At 35.6% G+C, this 22470-nt stretch overlaps 1 protein-coding gene and 1 long non-coding RNA gene across 4 annotated transcripts; one reads left to right on the plus strand and one right to left on the minus strand.

Moving 5' to 3' along the window:
• The first annotated feature begins 12586 nt into the window (after positions 1-12586).
• Positions 12587-14496, plus strand: LOC112457161. The gene is made up of 4 exons (XR_003041062.1): positions 12587-12663; positions 12933-13005; positions 13098-13247; positions 13419-14496. It is a non-coding gene; the product is annotated as an uncharacterized LOC112457161 (long non-coding RNA).
• A 1040-nt stretch (positions 14497-15536) lies between these two features.
• On the minus strand, positions 15537-17926 carry LOC112457163. 3 transcript variants are annotated; one of them, XR_003041065.1, is made up of 6 exons: positions 17845-17926; positions 17421-17565; positions 17072-17258; positions 16673-16791; positions 16191-16421; positions 15537-15935 (listed from the first exon to the last, which is right to left on the minus strand). XR_003041065.1 is itself a non-coding variant. In XM_025020070.1 (4 exons), the coding sequence occupies exons 2-4, from the start codon at positions 17116-17118 to the stop codon at positions 16238-16240; spliced, it is 342 nt and encodes a 113-aa protein (XP_024875838.1). In that variant the 5' UTR covers positions 17119-17258; positions 17421-17565; the 3' UTR covers positions 16191-16237. The 3 variants fall into 3 exon arrangements, 1 of the variants encoding a protein (XP_024875838.1); XR_003041064.1 differs by having other exon boundaries at positions 16677-16791; positions 17845-17916; XM_025020070.1 differs by lacking the exons at positions 15537-15935; positions 17845-17926 and having other exon boundaries at positions 16681-16791.
• Between the last annotated feature and the right edge of the window lie 4544 nt (positions 17927-22470).

The following is a 22470-nucleotide window of genomic DNA, read 5'->3' on the forward strand; positions in this document are numbered from 1 at the left end:
ATTTTTTGCATTTTTTCAATCACATGATAATATTATAAATTGTACTTCTAGGGTACCTGTGCAAACAGATACTTAAAAAGTACAAATCCTGTGTGAGTTGTGAAGATCCCAGTCCACAAGCCCTTCTGCTGTGTCTCAGTTGGTCGATATGAAATTCCGCGGCAAACTGATTCACGCTAATTTAAGGTTTTTTGACCTCATCTGCCACATTGAAGCGTGCTTTGCGAAGTATTGCTCTTGCATCGACGTTTTTTACTTAACTGTCGATGAAGTACTTACTACGTATACATTTTCTGTTCCTTGCACAGAACATGCCTCCGAAAACCTCTCATATGCAATAGTTTATTATATTAGATTACGTATGCGACAATACGCTTTTCAAGAAAATCAAAAAATGCAAAAACAATTTGTTCAGAAAAAAAATTGTCGAAATTGACAAACCAATAAAGCATTTCTTATATAAAAGTACTTTTTTACTGCCTTAAAATAATAAAATAATGTTGCGCTCGTCCGCACGTTCGCTGCTCACTCACTCGCGCATACACACTCGCGAACGCGGCGCGCAATCCCGTCGCCGGGAATAAGTACTTACTCTCGGATGGAAGAGAACTGGTTTAATCAACAAATATAATTTTTACAATAGAGCTCGTGAACACGTTCGAACGGTCCAGTTGTTCAAGAACAAATCTGACAGTCATTCGGAAAATCAATAAATCAATAAATTATATATGTGTCCCGTTGTCAAGGGCGCTTCGACTTGAAGCTTCCGCAGAGCGCAGCCAAGTTCAGCCCAACGGGTGTCACGGCACGGGCGCAACACTGCCCTCCCTCTTCGAGATTGTCGTCCCGACAATCCAGAAGGGCAGCTTTTCAGCGGTCACATCTTCGGGACTTCGAGACGAATTCTTGCCCTACCCCGAGCTGCTGCTGCGGGTTACCGGGCTCCGTCCCCTGAGTCCTCTCCCTCGGAAGCGTTCGGTCCTCTCGACCTCCTCCTCCGCGAATCTCCTGTCTCGGCTCTTCCTGGGGAAAAGCTGGCCAGGCTCCCCCCCTCGCCGGCTTCAGGACGACTCCTCTTGTACCGCTTCTTCCCGGCCCAACGTGGACCCCTTTCTGTTCCCGGCGCTGAATCCTCTTGAATCTTTGGACATGGGAGGGGAATACTTCCGTGGACCCTGCGTCTCGCAAGACTCCCCAGTCCCCGCCTCGGCATTCGCCCAGTGGAAGCTTTTCCGCTTAGAAATATCAGGGCAAAGACTGTGGCGGATGTTTTTGTCAGCCAGTTTGTTTCTAGGCATGGAGTTCCTGAAGAAGTCCACAGATCAGGGGAAGAAGTTCTTCTTGGAGGGCAGTGTTGCGCCCGTGCCGTGACACCCGTTACCCGTGGGCTGAACTTGGCTGCGCTCTGCGGAAGCTTCAAGTCGAAGCGCGTCCCTTGACAACGGGACACATATATAATTTATTGATTTATTGATTTTCCGAATGACTGTCAGATTTGTTCTTGAACAGCTGGACCGTTCGGACGTGTTTACGAGCTCTATTGTAAAAACTATATTTGTTGATTAAACCAGTTCTCTTCCATCCGAGAGTACTTATTCCCGGCGACGGGATTGCGCGCCGCGTTCGCGAGTGTGTGTGCGCGAGTGAGTGAGCAGCGAACGCGCGGACGAGCGCAACAATAAGTATATTTTCCTTTATGCAGTTTTCACAGTATTTGAAAAACAGGTTTTATTAAAGAATCAATCGTCGTTACTTACCCTCACTTGCAAACAAGACTATATCATTTTGCAAATGTCATATTTTACATTTAAAATACATTAATATATTATTACATTATAAATTATTATTATATTAATATATTATAACATTATACATTATTAAATACATTAATTATTTTATATTTTACATTTCCTAAATTGGAAGTTTGTATTATAAAAATAGTAGTCAAGAGACACGGTAGTGTCTCACACCAAGTGGCATTACCTTCCCGCAGTGCCTCTCGTGGCGACAAAGCGAATTACAAGTTGCTTCAATAAGCGACCTACCCCCTCCAGTGGAGTTTCCAGACCTGCATGTAAGACCGTGGCCTGGCTCATGTACAAACGGGGACAGGAATGCCTTCTCACTTGAAATTGCACGCGTATCGGGGCATATTCAGAGCGCGTGCTCCGTCTCTAGATATTCGTTCATCATGACTGTAAGGGTATCCTCACAAGACTCGTATAGTAATGCAGCGTAACGTAACGTGGATCAGCGCACGAGAAACGTATCGGTTACGACGTTATACATTTTTTTTGTGCGTTGACCTACGTTACGTTACGCTACATTACTATACGAGAGTCTTGTGCGGAAACTCTTAATTACTCGGCAAAGTTGTCCCAACATATACTTTAAGAATATTTTATAATAATATATTTCAAATAAATAAATAATTAATTAATAATATAATATCAAAGTATATTAATTAATAATATAATATCAGGTAAAGTTACATTTGAAAAGTAACTCGTTACCATAATTCGTTACTCATTGAAAAAGTAACTTATCGTTACTGTATATAACTCGTTATTCTTAAAAAAAGTAACTCGTTACCGTAACTCGTTGTTCTCATTGCAAGAACACAGAAGGAACGGTTTTGCTGAAGATTCTAAAAATTTAGCTAGATACGATTTAGCTAGATTTCAGACAAATCTGAAAATAATTTGATTATATTTTGTTGCACCATCAAAATAATTATGTAGATTTCAACTGATTTCTAAAATGTCAAAATTTTTTACAAAATTATTATTATACTCTAGCGACCTACTATAATTATTTTGATCTTGCAACAAAATTATTTTCTGTATCTAGCTAAATTTTTAGATACTTCAACAAAACCGTTTTTTCCGGGAGTAACTGGTTACCGTTGCTCGTTATTTATTAAAAAAAGTAACTCATCGTTACTGTATATAACTCGTTATTCTTATTGAAAGAAGTAACTTGTTACCGTTACTCATTACTCATTTAAAGAAATAACTTATTGTTACCGTTACATTAAACAGATAGAAACAGAATAATTGGATTACATGAAAAAAGGCTCATAAAAGAATCAAATTTTCTGAGATATTTTAAATTTTGTTAATGAAATTTTTTAAATACAAAATATGACATATTTTGTAACGTATTGATTTTTTGATTGACTTTACCTCGATAATTTTATACATAGAATAATGAAAGAAATCGATTGTTGTAAAAAGAAAACAGAAAAAATTATTTTAAAAACTTTGCATTTTGTAGACGCATTTAATTTGCAAATTGCAAATATAAAAATTAATATTATTATTCGATTCCTTTACCATTTTGTGTATAAAAATATGAAGGTAAAGTTATCGAAAAGTGAATACTTTACGAGATATTTCATATTTTATATTAAAAATATCAGGATATAATTTAAAATAAAAAATTCCTTAACAAAAGAAAACTTTATTGCAGTGTACAAAAATCATACAATTCTATTTTAAAAAATAGAATTTTATATGACGATGATTTTATGTGACCTAAAATATTTATTTTACCATTATTTGTTCTTCTCCAAGTCATACAACTTTTGTCTAAAACATTTTTTCCTAAAACTACATGAGATATCGATATTTGACTGTTCAAATTACATCCAAATTTTTTTTATTTTTAATTGTAGAAAAAAATTACTTTAGACAAAAGTTGTTTGGTTTGAAAAGAGGACACATGATTCTTACGTGAGTTATGTCGTAGATGTCGTTTTTTTTTTATTTTAAAGCCGACTATTTTCTTAAATAACTTGATTTTGCCTTTGAGAGAAAAATTGTAGATCTCGAGACGTTTTCGAAACACTAATCTCTCTTTCGTTAAAGATTTCTTGAGATATTTTAAATTTTTTCATGATGTTTTTATAATATGAAATATGGAATACCTCGTTAGTCTAAAGTATTCACCTTTCAACTACTTTACCTTGACACTTTTGTATATAAAATAATAAAAGAAAGCGTATAATAATAAAATTAATTTTTACATTTGCAATTTTGCAAAATTGAATGCGTTTACAAAATCTAATCAAATTTTTTTGTTCTTTTTTTACAACAATCGATTTCTTTAATTATCTACGTATAAAAGTATCAAGATAAAGTCATCGAAAAGTGAATTAATACTTTACAAGGTATTTTATATTTTATATTAAAAATATTATAACAAAATTTAAAATATCTCAGGAAATCCTTAACAAACGAGAGTTTTATTATAGTGTTTTGAAAAAATCTCGACGAGCTCTACAACTTTTATCTTAAGGAAAAAAATCAAGTTTTATTTAAAAAATTAGTTGCCCCTAAAATTTCTTGAAAACGACGACATCTACGACATGACTAATGTAGGAATCATATATCCCCCTTTAAACCAAACCTTTTGTCTGAAGCATTTTTTTCTACAATTAAAAATAAGAAAGTTATTGGGATGGGTAAATTAAAATGACTCACTCTGTATGTGCGTGCGTGCGTGCGTGCGCGTGTGTGTGTGGAGAGGGTAACACTATGGTAACATAAATACGGTGCCAAAATTCAATGTATGTAATTTAATTTAAATTATAATTAACATCGATTCTATTAGAAAAATAGCCAAACTTTTGTTATGCCAGCAAATTTATATTATATTTATGTGCTCTCTGTCTTTTTCTTTTTCTTTTTTTTCTACGTGTGTATATGTATATACATATAATTTTTTAAACGATATCATGCTATTTTTTTTACAAAAAGTAACAATAACGCGTAAAAAGGAAACAGTAACGTAATATCTTTATTAAAAAAGTACTTTTAATTTTAATAAAGTAAAGTGTTTTTATAAAGTAACGTTTTTGCTTATAATAAAAATTATAATGTGTTAGTAAGAATAAACTGGCTTTTTCGAACTTTGAGCTTAAATAACTCCCGAACGAGTTAACGTATCGACTTCTGGTTTGCGGCCAAATATATATATATATATATATATATATATATATATATATATATATATATTACACATATATTACACAATAACACGAATTGGAAACATGGAGGCCTTCCAACAAAATCTCATGGATAACGCTGACTGGGGGAGGAGCGATGATCCAAACAAATGCCGGGAAAACATCAAGGAATGGATCAAAGAGGCAGTCAGGGAAAGCGGAGCAATAGAAATCCGGAAGAAGAAGCACTGGATGACCGATGCAACGCTGCAACTGGTGGAAGAGAGGCGACGTATCAGAGGCAGTTTGGGTAACGCAGGCAACGCAGACAACGCGGCCCGATTACGCCGGATCAGCCAACAGATCAAACAAGCATGTAATCAGGATAAAAACAATTTCCTAAAGAACATATGCTCTGATATTGAACGACACGCCAACCAACACGAGTCCCATGAACTTTTCAAAACGGTCAAGTACCTGACCAAGGAATTCAAGCCTCAAACCCAAGTAATCAAGAATGAGCAGGGCGCGAAGATCACGGACTCAAAAGGCATTGCAGAAACATGGCGACAGTACTGCACCAACCTGTACAGGGACGAACATAATCAAGTGGGCCCCCCATGTGGGCCCTATGAGCAACTGGAACCTCCCATCTTGCGCTCAGAGGTAGAAAAAGCAATCGGGCAGCTGAAAAAGGGGAAGTCACCCGGGGCAGATGGCATAACCGCAGAAGTGATCAAAGCCATGGGCCAAGCGGGAATGGACACAATGCTGGAGCTATGTAACGTCATCTGGAGGACCGGAAAATGGCCTGACGACTGGCGCCACTCGACCTTCGTCCCGATCTACAAGAAGGGTTCCCCCACTGAATGCTCCAATTACAGGACAGTGGCTCTTATTCCCCACGCGAGCAAGATCCTTCTCCATGTCCTTCATAACAGACTAAAGTGCTTCCTGCTTCCGGAAATAGCCGAAGAGCAGTGTGGTTTCATTCCGGGGAAGGGCACGAGGGAGCAAATTCTGAATGTTCGCTAAATAGTAGAAAAGGCCAGGGAATTCAACGTCAGGGTCTTTATATGCTTTGTCGACTACACCAAGGCGTTCGACTCGGTGAAATGGAAACCCCTCTGGACCATTCTGATGAAAATGGGAGTACCGCGGCATCTGGTGGCACTTGTGCGGAGCCTATATGAGAACAACACAGCGGCTGTTCGAGTCAACCGAACGACATCCAACGACTTCCAAACAAAGGCGGGCACGAGGCAGGGCTGTATTCTCTCACCCATACTCTTCAACATCTACACAGAGTACATAATGCGGCAGGTGCTTGAGGATTGGAAAGGAGAAGTTTCTGTCGGGGGGAGGAGAATCAGCAACCTGAGGTATGCCGACGACATGACGATTCTGGCTACGACCGCGCAAGAGATGAAAGCTATCATGGAGAGACTCGCGTTGATCAGCAGGGAGTATGGTCTAGAAATTAACCGAGATAAGACGAAGATCATGATCATCGACAGACAGATAAATAACCAGCCCAATGCGAAGGAAGTGGCTGGATTTGAAGTCGTTGAAAAAATGGTCTATTTGGGCTCCATGATAACTAACAAAGGAGGATGTTCAGAGGAGATCAGGAGGAGGACGGCCATGGCCAGGGCAGCCACCATAAAATTGAGTAAAATATGGAAAGATAGAATCATCACAAAGAATACCAAACTGCAACTGGTGCACTCCCTCATCTTTCCCATCGCAACCTATGCAGCCGAGACATGGATCATCAAGCAGGCGGACAGGAGGAGGATAGAGGGGTTTGAGATGTGGGTGTTCCGGCGCATCCTCCGGATCCCTTGAACTGCACACCGGACCAATATATCGGTGCTAAAAGAACTGGGCATCAGAACAAGACTTCTCAAGCGAATTAATCAGGCTTACCTCCGCTACTTTGGACACATCGCCAGACAAAGAGACACAATGGAAAGAGCTTGTGGTGGAGGGAAAGGTTAATGGAACGAGACCAAGAGGAAGATCACCAAACAGATGGATAGACCAGCTGCGGCCCCTGGTGGGGAGTTCGATTCACGGGGCGACTCACTTGGCGCTAGATCGGGGGGCTTGGAGCAACCAAGTCAAAAGTGCGATTACTGTGGCGTCACCATGAAACGCCGCCACGCCCTGTCAAGGGCAAAAGAATTGAGGAGGAGGATATATATATATATGATCAGGCAGTTCTCAAGTCGTTGGAATATAGATTATAATATTCTTTAAACTACAATAATTAAAAATCCCTTTTTATATACACCAGAGCCGGGATTTAGTTGCACATTTCGGACCGATTCCCGAGGCGACGCCTCCTATATCGCCACTACCACTCGAGGCTCAGCGGCCGAGCCGCTGATCGCTCACGCGACGCGTCATCTCAGGAGCGTCGCGCGTGCTATAATCATGATGCAACTGTAATCTCCTCCGAATAATATTAAGTAGCTAGTTAGAACTGTTTTTATTTCAATAATTAATAATTGAACATCCTTATATTATTATTATTATTATTAATATTCTATATGTATTGTTGCTATTAATTTACATATTTAAATCAAGCCTGTAATAATTATATAATATTTTATTTGGAACTCTTAGTTTGTGTGCTACACTTATAACAAAATTACATAATAATCCCTTTATTTTCGCAATATATATAGAATATAATTGATTAAAAAATCGGTAAGCGTGGTGTGTGTAGAAATATGTAGATACTATATAATCATTATTAAAATAAAAGGAGTAGTAATAATTGACACTGACTGGCAATATAATTCTTTAATCACACAACCCATTGGACCAACGGCTTAACTGCCACTTGGGCGGCAGTGTGGTCTAGTGGTAGAGCGCCAGACTCGTAATCTGTAGAACCAGGTTCGAGTCCACTAGAGCCGTGGAATTTTTCCGAAAACTGCGCCCCTCCGTGCAAGATGAGCCCCTTGTGCGGAGCAAACTGGGCTCCGTCTTTCGGAAAAAGACGTTAAACCGTTGATCCAAAGGGTTGTGTGATTAAAGAATTATATTGCCAGTCAGTGTCAATTATTACTACTCCTTTTATTTTATTCACTGGCGAAGAAAAAGTTTCCTTATTGGATAATTATTATTGTATAATTATAATTAGGATAATAGTTTCCACGCCACCCATGAGGTACTATTGCTGACGCGTTTTTTTTTTCAGTGGTTTCCTTAGTAGGCCTACTCTACTGAAGAGAAAAATAATGTGATAAAATTTATTAATAAGCGAAAAAGCGGAAATCAAAAGAACAATAAATAATTGTAAAAATTAAGTTGATTTTCTAGGCCGTTTACATGATTCTACAAGAGATGGGATATCTATAGGAATGTTAGAAGAACTAGCTCGCATTAATGAAGCTAATAATGTATCGCTTAATGAAGAACGTTTATCGGTTTTTATATATTTCATCTTCGAAAATGAGTATTCACATAAGTACGTAGATCCGAACATGGAAAAAATTTGAAGACCAAAATTTTTAAGATTAGGTATTTTAAATGATCTAAAATCTTAAAAAAATCCGCTCCTTTTTCTGGACGCGTTTTGAGAGAAAAATCATTTTGCAAATCGCAAAGTTCTTCTTGATATTCTAAATTTTGTTCTTCGATTTCCGCAGTGAAAAGATTTTCAAACAGAACTAAGTCCTTACTCCTTCTAAGACTTTCAAAGTCAGTGAAACGCGTGTCGAACTGACTTATTAAAGAGTCAATTAAATAAATATATATTTTTTAATTGCAAACTGCCGTATTCTTCGAAGAGAATCTGGCAAGAGGAGTAGAAATGAAGAGTGTCTTTTTCTAAGTGATTTTTAAACAAAACTAGTTTCCTACGAAATGAGTCAATATGACTAACTAATTGACATATTGTCTGGTTGGTTTTTTGCAGCTTTGAATTTAAAATATATAAATGATTAGTTACATCGGTGATGAAAACGAGTTCACAAAGAAACTCTGTGTCTTCGAAGAGAGATTTAATGTCATCATCTTTGGCAATAGACATTTCTTGCAAGAAAAGGAAGATCTCTTTTCTTATCGCAAAAAACTTCTCTAAACATTTCCCAGCACTGAGCCATCGGACTTCACAATGTAGGGGTACATCTGTATAAAGTGCATTATGCTCTTCGAGAAAGTGTTGAAATTTACGATGAGAAAGAAACTTGTGGCCGTCTTTTATTAAATTAATGATTTTTGTAACAGTTTTCATGGCGGTAGATAATTTTATAGCTTTCCCACATAATGCTTTTTGATGAATAATACAATGAATAAGGGGGAATTTTAAATTGCGCTGCTTTAGTTGACCGAAGAAACCAATTTTTTGACCTGTCATCGCTCTTGCGCCATCTGTTACTATGGCTGAACATTTTGAAAAATCGGTGTTAAATTTTTGAAGAGTTTGTTCAACGGCTCTAAAAATGTCTAAACCTGTTGTTGTGTCATGTAAGGAACAAAATCTAACAGCTCTTCGACATGTGAAAAATCGTTTTGTACAATTCGAGCAAAAATACTTAATTGACTCACATGTCGATTATCGGTGCTTTCATCTAAACACAATGAAAAATAGGTACAACTTGCTAATAAAAATTTTAATTTTTCTTCTATCGAAGAAGCAATATTAGCAATTCTTGCTGCCACTGTCTTTTTACTCAAAGGAATGCTAACAGCTTCAGCAAGAGTCAATGAATTGCCGAATGATTTTACTGCCTCGATGAGACATTCCTTTATAAAATTATCTTCCATAAACGGCTTAGAATTTTGGGCAATAAGAAGCGAAATAGCATATGATGCAGTAACAGCTTTTACCGAAAAATTAGCATTATTAGATTTATCATTAGAACTGGAACTTTCCTGATGCATTAATTTTAAATCCTCTATTAAATTACATTTTTCTTGACCTTCATATTTTGAATATTCACTTGAATGTTTTCGTTCATAATGTCTCTCAATGATAAATTTTTTCACAACAACAGGTTTATAATTGCATAAAATACACACCGTGTGATTGCCAATAAGTGCAAAAAAACTATCCTCCCATTTCTTATTAAAATGTTGTTCATACCTTTGCTCACTGGCCATCGTACTGGTTTGACAAAAAAATTACACAATCATTAGCACGCACACTTAAAAAAAAACTACACAAAAAAGAAACCTTATACTTTTTGGGAGATATATAAGAATAACGAAGAATAATAAGAGTTTATATCCACGTTTCACGAAGTGATCTGCCAGCGACAATAACGGTTGGAAAACAAGAAGGAATCAAAACAATTGCATATCGAATGCGCGGCACAGATACACGGTATAGTTAACGTAGAAAATTTAAATCTCTCTTTGTAAATACGAAATTTCTTTGTGAACTCGCTCTTATCACAGATGTAACCAATTATTTAAATATTTTTAAAGCTGCAAAAGCCCAACCAAACAATATGTTAATTAATTAATCATATTGATTCATTTCGTAGAAAATTAATTTTATTTAAAAATTATTTGGAAAAAGGTATTCTCCATTTCTATCTCTCTTACCAAATTCTCTTCGAAGAATACGGCACAAGCTGTAATTTAAAAAAACATTCACTTAATTGACTCATTAATAAGTCAGTTCGACACGCGTTTTACTGACTTCAAAAGTCTTAGAAGGGACTTGGTTCTGTTCGAATATCTTCTCACTGCGGAAATTAAAGAACAAAATTTAGACTTAATTCAATATTTAATTCAAGAGTTATATTATAACACACACACTTTGCGATTTGTAAAATAATCTTTCCCTCAAGACTTGTCCAGAAAAAGAAGCGGACTTTTTTAAGATTTTAAATAATTCAAGTTACCCTGATCTTAAAAATTTTGGTCTTCGAATTTTTTTCCATTTTGGATCCACATTCTTATGTGAATGCTCCTTTTCGAAAATGGAAATCATAAAAACCGATAAACATTCTTTTTTAAGCTTAAACGATAAATCATTAACTTTATTAATGCGAGCTAGCTCTTTCGTTCATTAATAAATTTCACATTATTTTTCTTTTTAGTGGAATAGGCCTACTGGAAAAACCACTTGAAAAAAAAAAACGCGTCAGCAATAGTATCCCATAGGTGGCGCGGAAACTATTGTCTTAATTATAATTATATATTCTAACCTATACAACTAACTTTTTAATATTATTCGGGGGAGATTACAGTTGCATCATGCTTATAGCATGCGTGACGCTCCTGAGATGACGCGTCACGTGAGCGATCGGCGGCTCGGCCGTTGAGCCTCGAGCGGTAGTGGGGGTATAGGAGGCGTCGCCTCGGGAATCGGCCCGAAATACACTGATAACCTGAACATTTTCCCTTAAAAATAATATATAAAGCATAATTTTTAATAAACTCTTATACCTAATTAATTGAAGAAATACATACCTCTATTTGTGTCCCGACACCCTATAATAAAACTCATTCTTGTATAAATGAATTTCAATAACATGTGCACCCTCTCCATTAATAGCCCTATAAAAATAACTACAACATTCATCTCTGCGAATGTTTATTTATAAAATATATATAATAATAGAAAACTCATTCTTGTATAAACGAATTCTAATAACACACACACTCTTCGTTAACAACTCTATAAAAATATATTAATATGCGAATTAAAGTTTGCCAAATTGTTTAATAAATAATTTGTTATTAACAAACACATATATTAATGATAAAATTTTCCAACGTTATATAATACTTTAGTGAAAGCCCTGCAAAATATTTCCTATACACTCCTATTAAATTTCCAACCATTTACAAGTGTGACGTCCGTCGATACATTTTCTTTTTTTTTCTTCTTCTTTTTCCCCCTTTTTGGGCGCCCATGCGTTAATTCTCTCCCGTAGCGTGCGTCTTATTGTTAGTTGCCTCATTGTACACCTTAGTTATTAAGAGTATTATTAATGATCGCTTGTCCCATTTCGCGGAGATACGACTAGGGAGAACGTGACTTCGGTCGGCAATATTTTAATTCATTAGAACGAAATAATAACAGACATAACTCCCGTAGCGTTCGCCGGCCCTATCGCGCCGCGAGCGTTATCGGACCGCCTGTTATCTTGCCTATTCAGCACCATCCTCTCGACGCGTACAGTACATCTTCATTCTTTATATTTTCCGTCGTACATAACGCAAAAACGAATTAACCCAGTCAGATCGCAAGGAGTAACGACGCATTTAAATATCGTTAGCGATAAACCATTCGAGCCCACCGAACGCGTTCGTTTCCTAGTATTATTGCTTATTATTGCATCACGCGCTTGCCCACGCGCGCACGTATTCTCGCAGTTCGCTATCTTATGTTTTGCTTTCGCTACGTAGCTGTAGATCGATTAATTCTTATTAGCGTAGATTAACGGGCGTAACTCTGAGCCAGCCGCCTCACGACAATACAGCCATGAAGTAAAAGAGCTACCACACGTATACGACGCTATCGCAGTTTAAGTTTCGGCACGCGCATCGCATGTACACTCGCCGACAGAAAGGTTGTCCCACTTTTCGTGATAGGTTTTGGGACGCACTCCATCATGCGAGCGATGACAGCCGCTGCTCACGGACTTGCCGTGACAGCCGCGGTGACGTAAGGTCAGAGCATATACGGATCATGTATACGAAGTGTCAAATAAGTAATAAGAATGACAGCTAGTGATTGAAAGGTAAGATATTAATTGATACATAAAGAAGTAAATAGGTAAAAGTAAATTTAATATAAGTGTAAAAGAGAGAAATTAAAGAAAATCTTCCTGGTATATTCCGACAAATATAAAATTATTAGAAATTATTAGAAATTGTTACAAATTATTATAAAAATTATTATAAATTATTATAAATTATTACAAATTGTTATATAAATTATTATAAATTATTACAAACGTTTTATAAACATAACTATTAATATGTATTATGTTATCTATATATATTTTAGGTAATCGGACATCGCATTAAATCAGCGAGTCGCGTGGTTGCAAACTGTTGATTCTGTGCCTTTCTACTAGCAGGTAAAACAAGAACTTTTTTTTCAGAAAGTAAAATTATTAAAAACATACATATAATTTATTTAAATTACAAAATAATATATTTCTTTTTGCAGACAAGTAGATGATGTTGAATTATTTTCAGCATTTAATATCTGCTTTCATGTGCCTAATTTATCAACCCCTGATCATCTGTTAAACATGTTGGAAGAAGTTGATCTCGTCTCAGAAATGGCTTTCTTGGATGCAAAGCTTCAAGGGAAACGGTTAAGTTATTAAAATCCTTATTTTCCTTATTCAGACATCGGACAATATATGTGATATTATCTAGCGTATATGACACGTAGGGCAAATACTTTGTTATAGATATCATTGTATATATTTTTATAATATATATTTTATTATATATTTTATCATCATGTATTTTATCATTTCAGTGTATTCATCGGTGTATTAAGAAATTGCTCTGCCTAATAGATATGACACGTCAAGTGGAACCAAGTTACAGAGTCGCAAAATTCTTTTGGAAAGAGAAAACTGGAAGAAGAAGGCTTCTGAGCATAGCTTGTTTTGAGTTTAGATCGCTTAAGCTGAAGCAACTTTGATCATCCCCCAAAACGAACGTATTCTCAGATTGTAGTAATTTAAATAAAGAAATTTATAGCTTCTGTGTATAAGTGAGAGATATAATCAGTGATATCTCTAAATCTCCTCTGTGTTACAATGAGTTGTTGTGACAGATAGAAAATAGATAATATTGCTTAGATTGTGATGCATGTCTGAAGACACGTAATTAACTCTGTCAAGTACTACATTATTACAGATATTTAAACAAATGTTATCAGTTTTGTAAATCACAGAGGTGAATATCATATTTTCGTATAATATTTTTATATATAACAAGTAACTTTTATGTCATCTTAATTTGATTTAATTTAATTTATTTTGATTAACTCTAGAAATTCAATTTCTTGATTTTACATACTTTCAACGGCTTAAGACTCCTAAGTGCTCGCTGCGACCATGTTAGATCGTGACATCAGAAATGACACGCTGAGAATCTTTGCGTGCTATTTTTAAATAAAAATATTTAAGTAAAAGAACACTTCAGATCGCTTTAATACACTTGTAAAATGTTCTGAAAACTACTCTTTTCCCTTGACAGTTAATAAACAGCTGTAAAATGAATATGATACAAAGCCTAGTCATGCAAGCTTATTGAGCAGCGCATGACTAGGTTTCGTATCACATTCATTTTACGGCCATTTATTAACTTTCGAGGGAAAAGGATAGTTTTCTGAACATTTTATAAAACGGTCTAAAGTATTTTTTTTTTATCCAAATATCTTTTTATTTTAAAATAACACGTAAGAATTCTCAGTGTGTCATTTCTCGCCTCTGACGTTACGATCTAACATGACCCAAGAGCTTAACAAATTTATTTGTTGGATTTACTTGCATTTGGAAGTAATAAAATTTATTTCAACTTAAACAAATATCCAATTACTGCTTAACCCTCCACCTGCATACGTTTTTTTTTTTACCTTCGCAATGCGTACGTGCGTCTGTCGCATCCGACGTTATTTTCTCTACCTTAAAATATTTTAAAAAATCTGAATAGTTCACAAAACATCTGTCTACATTGTAGTTGACGATTTTATAGTCATTTTGATAAACATTGTTTATTTAATATTTTATTTTAATGAACTTTGAATAAAAATAAAGGAAAGAGATGGATTTCTTTAAAAATGTTTAATTTTTAAATAGTACAGATAGATATCTTTAAAAAAGTTGAATTATTTAGGAGGGTCAAAATGGTACTTTTTAGATACGGAAAATCGTTGATAGGTAAATAAAAAACTAAAGATAAAATTATATACAATATGGCATATGACATTTTTTAATAATAATCTTGAAAGGCTCAATTAATTACAAATCAAAACGTACAAAAAATCGGGCGCAAAACCGTAACAAAATGTTCCTGTTAAGATATTTAATAAACAATTAATTTACAAACGTTTTGGCCTATATCTGACCATTTTTAATGCAATTACAAAAATTTTAAATAACACGCAATCGACGCATGAACGCAATAGATGTCGAAAAGTAGTCGGAAACATTCGCCGCCTTAGCTAGATTAGTTACAAGTGCATTGGGTGTGAAACTTGCCAAAGCTAGACAAGCTACCGATCATCATTTCATAATGATACATTTGCAACGAAATAGATACGTCAGTACCCAAAACGTATATCTGTAATCTAAACACAAGTTTTTATATTCTGGAAACGATACAAGTGTCTTAAAATATTTTTTACTTGTTTCTAAGCAGCATAAAATATCGATACTATCCGAATAGTATAAAAGCTGCATATGGATGGAACGATAACAATTTGGACACCCTACCTCTATAATTATGTTAAAATCGTCAGATATAATATAATCGTCATATTTTTTTTACACAGAAATACTAACGCAAATTATTCGGACATTGTCACTAATAAATTAGATGAAGATATTTTGTAATCATACAAAAATACTGTTTAAGTAATGTACACATTTTTTTAATTCACATATCTCTCATTTCATACCGATCATCATTTCATAATGATGCATTTGCAACGAAATAGATACGTCAGCAAAATTCGAAACCATCGACTGGAAAAAACATTTCTCTTGGTCTATTCGTTGTGACGCATAAAACCGCATAAAATAATTTCACCACTCAGCAGTGGATTCACTTCAATTGTTGCCATTTTAAGACAGAGCTCATTTCAAAGAATCCTTGTTGTTACTAAATGTGCATACAAGGTCTGTGAATAGCGTTAATTTTCCTGCCATGCGCATATCTTTCTTTTTCGTGACTGTATCCTGATTAGGCATCATCTTGTCCGCAATATGCTTATAGACTTTTCCATTCAGCATTAACTTAAAAAATAAAAAAGTCGTCGTACCATCTGAAATCGTTATATATAATTGTCTTGGTATTATAATCAATTTTATAATAAGTGTTTCCTCTCCGATAGCATAAGCAAAAATAATTTTAGGAAATCTAAATTATTTTATCTTTTTCTGAAAGTAGAATAAAAAACGAAACTAAAAATCAAGTTTTTTTCAAATAATAGACAATTTGAATTAATTATAATTAATGTTTATAAGAACAATTTTATATTACTATTAGAAAGAATGTTTAGAGCACTGATTACACTTACATTTCCTGGTTAACGCTTATTTTATGACATGTTGTATTTTCCAAATTTTACTTCCAAAACATAGAAAATACCTTCCAGCCTGTAACGACACCACGTATACGCCAATGAACCTGCACGGTATCATTTTCAGAATGCATTGTGATCTTTAGGATGTCAAGCTTGACGTGTGCAAACTTCATATGACCAATGAACCTTAATAGTATCAATTGCTTCGCATAACTCACAAGTCCCCTGCAATATTTTTTAAGCATATTATGAGAAAATGGAAATACTTAATGCTAAAAACTCTCAATTGCTTTAAATACTTAATAAAATTAATTTTCGTTACTTCTCTAATATTGTTGATAAAATCTATATCATAATAATGGATAATAGGAACTCAATTCACAAATATTTTAGCATAATTTGCCTACAATATAAATTGTGCTACAGAACGCTATCTCGTTCTTTTCAACTTTTACAATTTACAAGACAGCATATACATACATACATGTGCAATTTTGGATACACCTTCCTTCTTAAAGATCTCTTCGGTATCAGCTCCCTGCGGTCAATATATAGCGGCAAAATTGTATACCATATAGTTGAATATAAAATGGTCCTGCGTGAAAAAACGAGAGAAAAGGAGGACATTTATAAGAGGACTTCTTATGCTAGACAATTATTCCTCAACAGTGTCTGAGAATTATTATATTTTGAAGACGCGAGATTGTACATTTGAAGCATCTAAGTTAACGCAAGTAAAGTACAATAACATTCTTCGGAGAAATCTTTATTACGCGATAGTGCCCGATAGTGCCTGTCACACGTGCCTATAAATACAGATCATTTTCTCGTTCTCTTAACTTTTACAACTTTTACAAGACAGCATATATACGTACGTGTGCGATTTTGGATATACCTTCCTTCTTAAAGATCTCCTCGGCATCAGCTCCCTGCCGTCAATATATATTTCACTATCACTATCATCTATCACGCGGCGATGGTCACGACTGTCACACTGTCACTATCTATTTTTAGGTTACTGCTGTATTCCTGCATAGATCGGTCTTTAACAGCTTCATGCGTCTGTGATTGAGAAAGAAATCTGATAAGCTCTGTATACCAGCTCAATATAATGCAACATATATACGAATATGTATATACATTTTAGATAAAAAACCGGTCAGTAAACTTTTATAAAACAATACTCTTTGAAATAATACAAGCAATAATAATTTTTATAATTACCTCTTTATATATCTTAAATGTGCATGAATTTTCTTCTAACTATATTTGTAATGTCATCAACTTTTCACGCTGTTGAATATTTGCATCATGAGCACCAATAGCTAATCCCATCAGATCTTCTCGAAAATTAAATTCATCGGTATATCTAAAATAAGGCAAATTTTACATAATGCAAAAACAGTAATTATCACTTACATCTGCTTATATATAAAATATGATTTTAAAGATAAATCTGTATCAAAAATCTATAGTTACTGTAACGTATACCTTAGATTAGATTTGTACGAGCAAGCAATAAATATAACTAACCTCGCGAGACACCACGCGAGCACACGTCATTGCGTTAAAAGATATTTATTTACCAATATTATCCACATATATTATATATAATAGTGGATTATATATAATAAAAAATCCTACTAACCTCGCGAGACACCACGCGAACACACGTCACGTCGCACGATTTAACACACGCGAAACTCGCCAAACTCGCCGCGATCTCGCGATCGCCGTCAATCTCAACCGCGCCAGCCAATCACGCACGCGGAAAAGCGGCAACATTACGTGCGAGATATTCGACTCGCAAAGCTCACTTCTCGGTAAACATGACTTTTTTTATTATGGACTAGAACAACACAGGCGCGCGCTACGCGCGCGCTTTTATTTTATTTCACGAATAGAACGACACAGGCGCGCGCTACGCGCGCGCATTTATTTTATTTCACGAATATACAACTATACATTTTTTATATTTTTATTAGAAGTGAAGAGGTAAGTCGCTAATATCGACATAGGTCCTCTAAAGCGACACCTCCTTATTTCTCGAACTTAAACACCGCACTTTATTAATGCTGATGAGGACATAATTTACTTATATAATTAAAAACGTAAAAATCCTTACTTTTTTTACACATTTATTGATTTTTATATATAAAATATGCTAAAAACGAATCATTCAAAAGCAATTATTAAAAATAAAATTTACCCAAATCTCTTTTACTAATTGTACAGTTTAAATAATAATAAATATATTATTGATAATATTAGATTATTTTTCATGTTTGTGTAACGTCCTAAAACTATTTAAATTTTTCTTTTTGTTTTATTCTTTTCATATATATAATGCAGTTTTATATTTAAATTTAAAATTGAGATGCAACGTAAACTGGCATACTTAGTGATAAAACAAATTATAAGGTAGTAAAAATCAAATAGGATAGAATAAAAAACACAGCACAAGAAAATCTTGCTGCAAAATTATGAGATAAATTTACTGGCATGCTGTCGGCATACTGCCAACATTTTGCTATGTGGGGTAAAGCAATTGTGAAGCAACACACAGTAACAGACTACGAAGGTAGAAAACGAAAGGTTTCAAGTTTAAATCCTGATCGGCTCTGTCAATTTTTCCGTTTACCCCTTTCGCTGTCCAAAATTTCCATCCGTATCTTTTCTCTACCTTCACTACACTCCTTGTTTTCTCGTATATTTCCATGATTCTCTTTCCCAATCTCTCACTCACCCCTAGTTCTTTCGGACATCTTCCCAAAACCCTCCTATCCACTGAATCAAATGCTGCCCTTGGATCTACAAAAGCAACCACTACCTTCTTTTTCCTCTTTAATCGCTTCCTTATCGCATAATTCAGTGTGTAAATGTTGTCCACCACTCCTCTCCTCTTCCTAAACCCTGCTTAGCTTTCTGGGATCATCCCCTTCTCCACCATCTCTTCCCTCAACCTATCTGCTAATATCGACGCGTCCCTCTATGCTCACTCACCTCTTTTGCCCCTCTTTTTCGCTATCGGAACGACTACTCCGTCCTTCCACGTCTCTGGAAAACCCTCTCCATTCCATACTCTCCCATAACGCCTTTCTTAAACCACTTCCCCCATAACTCCACACTTTATTTCCTATCTCGTCCTCTTCCGCCGCTTTACCTTTTTTTAGGCCTTTTAGCACTCTCTCTACTTCCTCCCATCCTATCTCCTTCTCTTTCTCTACTTCCCCCTCCGACCCCTGCTCTCCCTCCTCTCCTTCTCCTAGCCTTCGCTTGTATTCCGTTCCTTCTAAAATCTCCCTAAAGTATTTATCCCACTCTTCTAATGTTATCTCCTAATTAATTTCTACCCTTCTTCTCCTTTCCTTGTTTATTACTTCCCACACCTGCTTCTCTATTCTCGCCTCTCTTGCCTCTTTCAGCAGATTTCTCTTTTTTTTTCCTTTTTCCTCACATTTTTCCTTATACTCCTTTCTTCTCTTATGATCTTCTTTGTGTTTTCTTCCTCTTTTCCAGTCTCTTAATAATTTTTCTATCTCCTCCCTCTTCTTCCTACTGTCCCCATCCCACCATACTCCTTTTTCTTCTGCCCCTCTTTTTACTCTTCTCACCCTTACTTCCATATCTTAATTCTTTTTGTCAATTTTTCGACCTCTTTATCTATTGCCCCCTACCTATTTCTACCTCCTCCGTCCTTCTTCAAAACTTCTTTCTTGCCTCTTCCGACTAATCCGTCTTTTTTACCCACCTCTCTTCCTCCGCTATTGTCCCTCTTCTCTCACCACCACCCCCTTTGTTCAACCGTACTGCTACTGATTGGTGATCCGAATTTACCTTACACTCCACCTGTAATCATGTCACTATTTCCCAAGCTTTTCTATCTCCTATTGCGTAATTGATCACTATTTCTCCCCTTCTTCCTGTAAAAGTCGCCTCCCCCTCCTCACCTCCCTCCTTTGCTCCATTCATAATTTTCCACCCTTCCTCTTCCACCCATCTAATCAGCCCTTCCTCCTACCTATTTATCATTTTATCTTTCGATTTTCTTTCAGCTCCCTCTTCTCCATCCTCCAGCGCTCCTTTCTCCCCTGTTCTCGCATTGAAATCGCCCCCACTATCCATCTCTCCTCTCTCCCTTCCTCCTCTTTTACCGATTTTATCTTACCCACCATTTTGTCCAAGTTGCGCTTACGTAAACTGTTGCCAATCTCCATTTCTCTTTCTTCCATCTTACTTCTCTAATCATTAAACCCTCCTCCTCCACCCATTCTTCTTCCTTTTCTAACCCTTTCTCTGACTTCCATCATTATTCCACCTATTGCTTTTCCTTTTCTTCCAACTCTTTCTTTCTTTGCACCCTGTATACTCCAGAACTTTTTTGGCACCCTATTCTTCATCTTCTCCCATTCCTCTCGTTCCAGCCACGTCTCCACCAACCCCGACATTCCACTCTTTTATCCTTTCCCAAAACTCTTCCTGTTTTTCCTTCACTCCCGCTACATTCCAAAAGTTTATCTTTAGGCTTCCTTTCTGTTCCTTCCTTTTTTTCCTCCCTCTTTAATTCTTTTCTTCCCCCTTCTCTTTTTCTCACCTCTTTTTCCTCTCTTTCACTCCTTTTTACTTTCCCCACTTTACTCTCTCTGACTCCTTTCCCCCCTCCCCTCAGCCTCACCACACTCCTTTTTTTCCTACTCTCCCTCTCCTCCCTCTTCTCTCCACTCTACCCTCCCATCGTTTTTCCTCTCTTCTCACTATCCTCCTTTTTCATTTTTTTGTCTCCCTCTTTTCTACTCTTTCCCTCTTCCTCTGTTCCTTTTTCTTCCCCCCCTCCTTCTTCTTGTTCCTCTTTCTCATTTTCCCATCCATCTGTCAGGACTTCTTTTTCCTCATCCCAACTCCACCACTTCCCCTCTATCCAAATCTTTCCGTACTTTACCCAAGCTCTCCTTCTATTCTTTCTCTCCTTCTCAGTTATCCTCTCCAGGCTCCATTACATTTTTCTTTCCTTCAAGGTCATGTCATCCTCTATTCTTTCCATCCTCCCTTTCCACACATTCTTTCTCTGCGTTACCTCTCTTTTTCTTACTCTATCTTTTAACCTAACTAAAACCATCTTCTTTTCTTTCCCCGTTTTTCTTCCTACCTCTTTTACCTCTTCTATTCCTCTCTCTAGCCCCATCTCTAGCCATAGCTTCTTTACCGCTTCCTTTAGCCTTCCCTTCACCAACTCCACCCTTTTCACTACTACATTGTTCCTCCTTCTGTCTCTCTCTTCTAACTCTCTCCATCTTTCTAGCTCTCTTACCTTCGCTTCCATTGCTTTATCTCTTCTTCCCCCTTATCTCCCACTTTTCTTCCTCTTTCACTTCTCCCTGCCCTTTCTTCCTCCCATCTCTCCATCTCTTAATTAATATATTTAAATTTATATATTAGTTAACTTCTTTATATACACTACCTCATTAATTTCAATATACCCCTATATTTGTTAATTTCTCTGTAAAGGATGAACATGATACATATGTTTTGTACAGAAATGAATAGATTTGCTGTTACACGCTTGCATGCATTGCATTTTTATATATTATTTATATAAAAATGTGATGCATGCAAGTGAAATGTTTATAACAGCTAGTGCATTCATTTCTGTGAAAAACACGTATCATGATGTTCATCCTTTACAGAGAAATCAACGAATCTTTTGCATATTGAAATTATTGAGCGGTAGTGTATATAAAGAAGTTAACTAATATATAAATTTAAATATATTTGCAATAAATAATAAATATTTTTGTAATATATAATATTTTTCTTTATATTGTTCCTTTTCTTGTCCTTCTTTCTTCGTTTTCTATCTCTATTACTTTCTCTCGTCTTAAAATACATTTTACTTTTTTATAAACAACTTAAGGTACCGATACAATAAATAATACTATAAAAGCTACATTTGGCTGGAACGGTAATAATTTACACATCCTATTATACCTCTATAATTATGTTAAAATCATAATAGCGTAATGAAAACGATTCATAGGAATAAATGTGATAGTATTTATGAAATAAAATTAAGTATGAAATATACATTTAAGAAATATTACTTTAATGATTATATTATCTTACGTGTTATCAACATTCCATACAGGCAAAGCAAATAGATACTATGATATACAGGATACCTTTAAACAATTGTTTCATTTTCTAACATTTTTCAGATTTATTGTAATATAATCGTATAATCGTCATATTTTTTTACACAGGAATACTAACGCAAAAT

Source organism: Temnothorax curvispinosus, unplaced genomic scaffold, assembly GCF_003070985.1.
Source record: "Temnothorax curvispinosus isolate PA1 unplaced genomic scaffold, ASM307098v1 QBEX01007552.1, whole genome shotgun sequence".
Lineage (NCBI taxonomy): Eukaryota > Metazoa > Arthropoda > Insecta > Hymenoptera > Formicidae > Temnothorax > Temnothorax curvispinosus.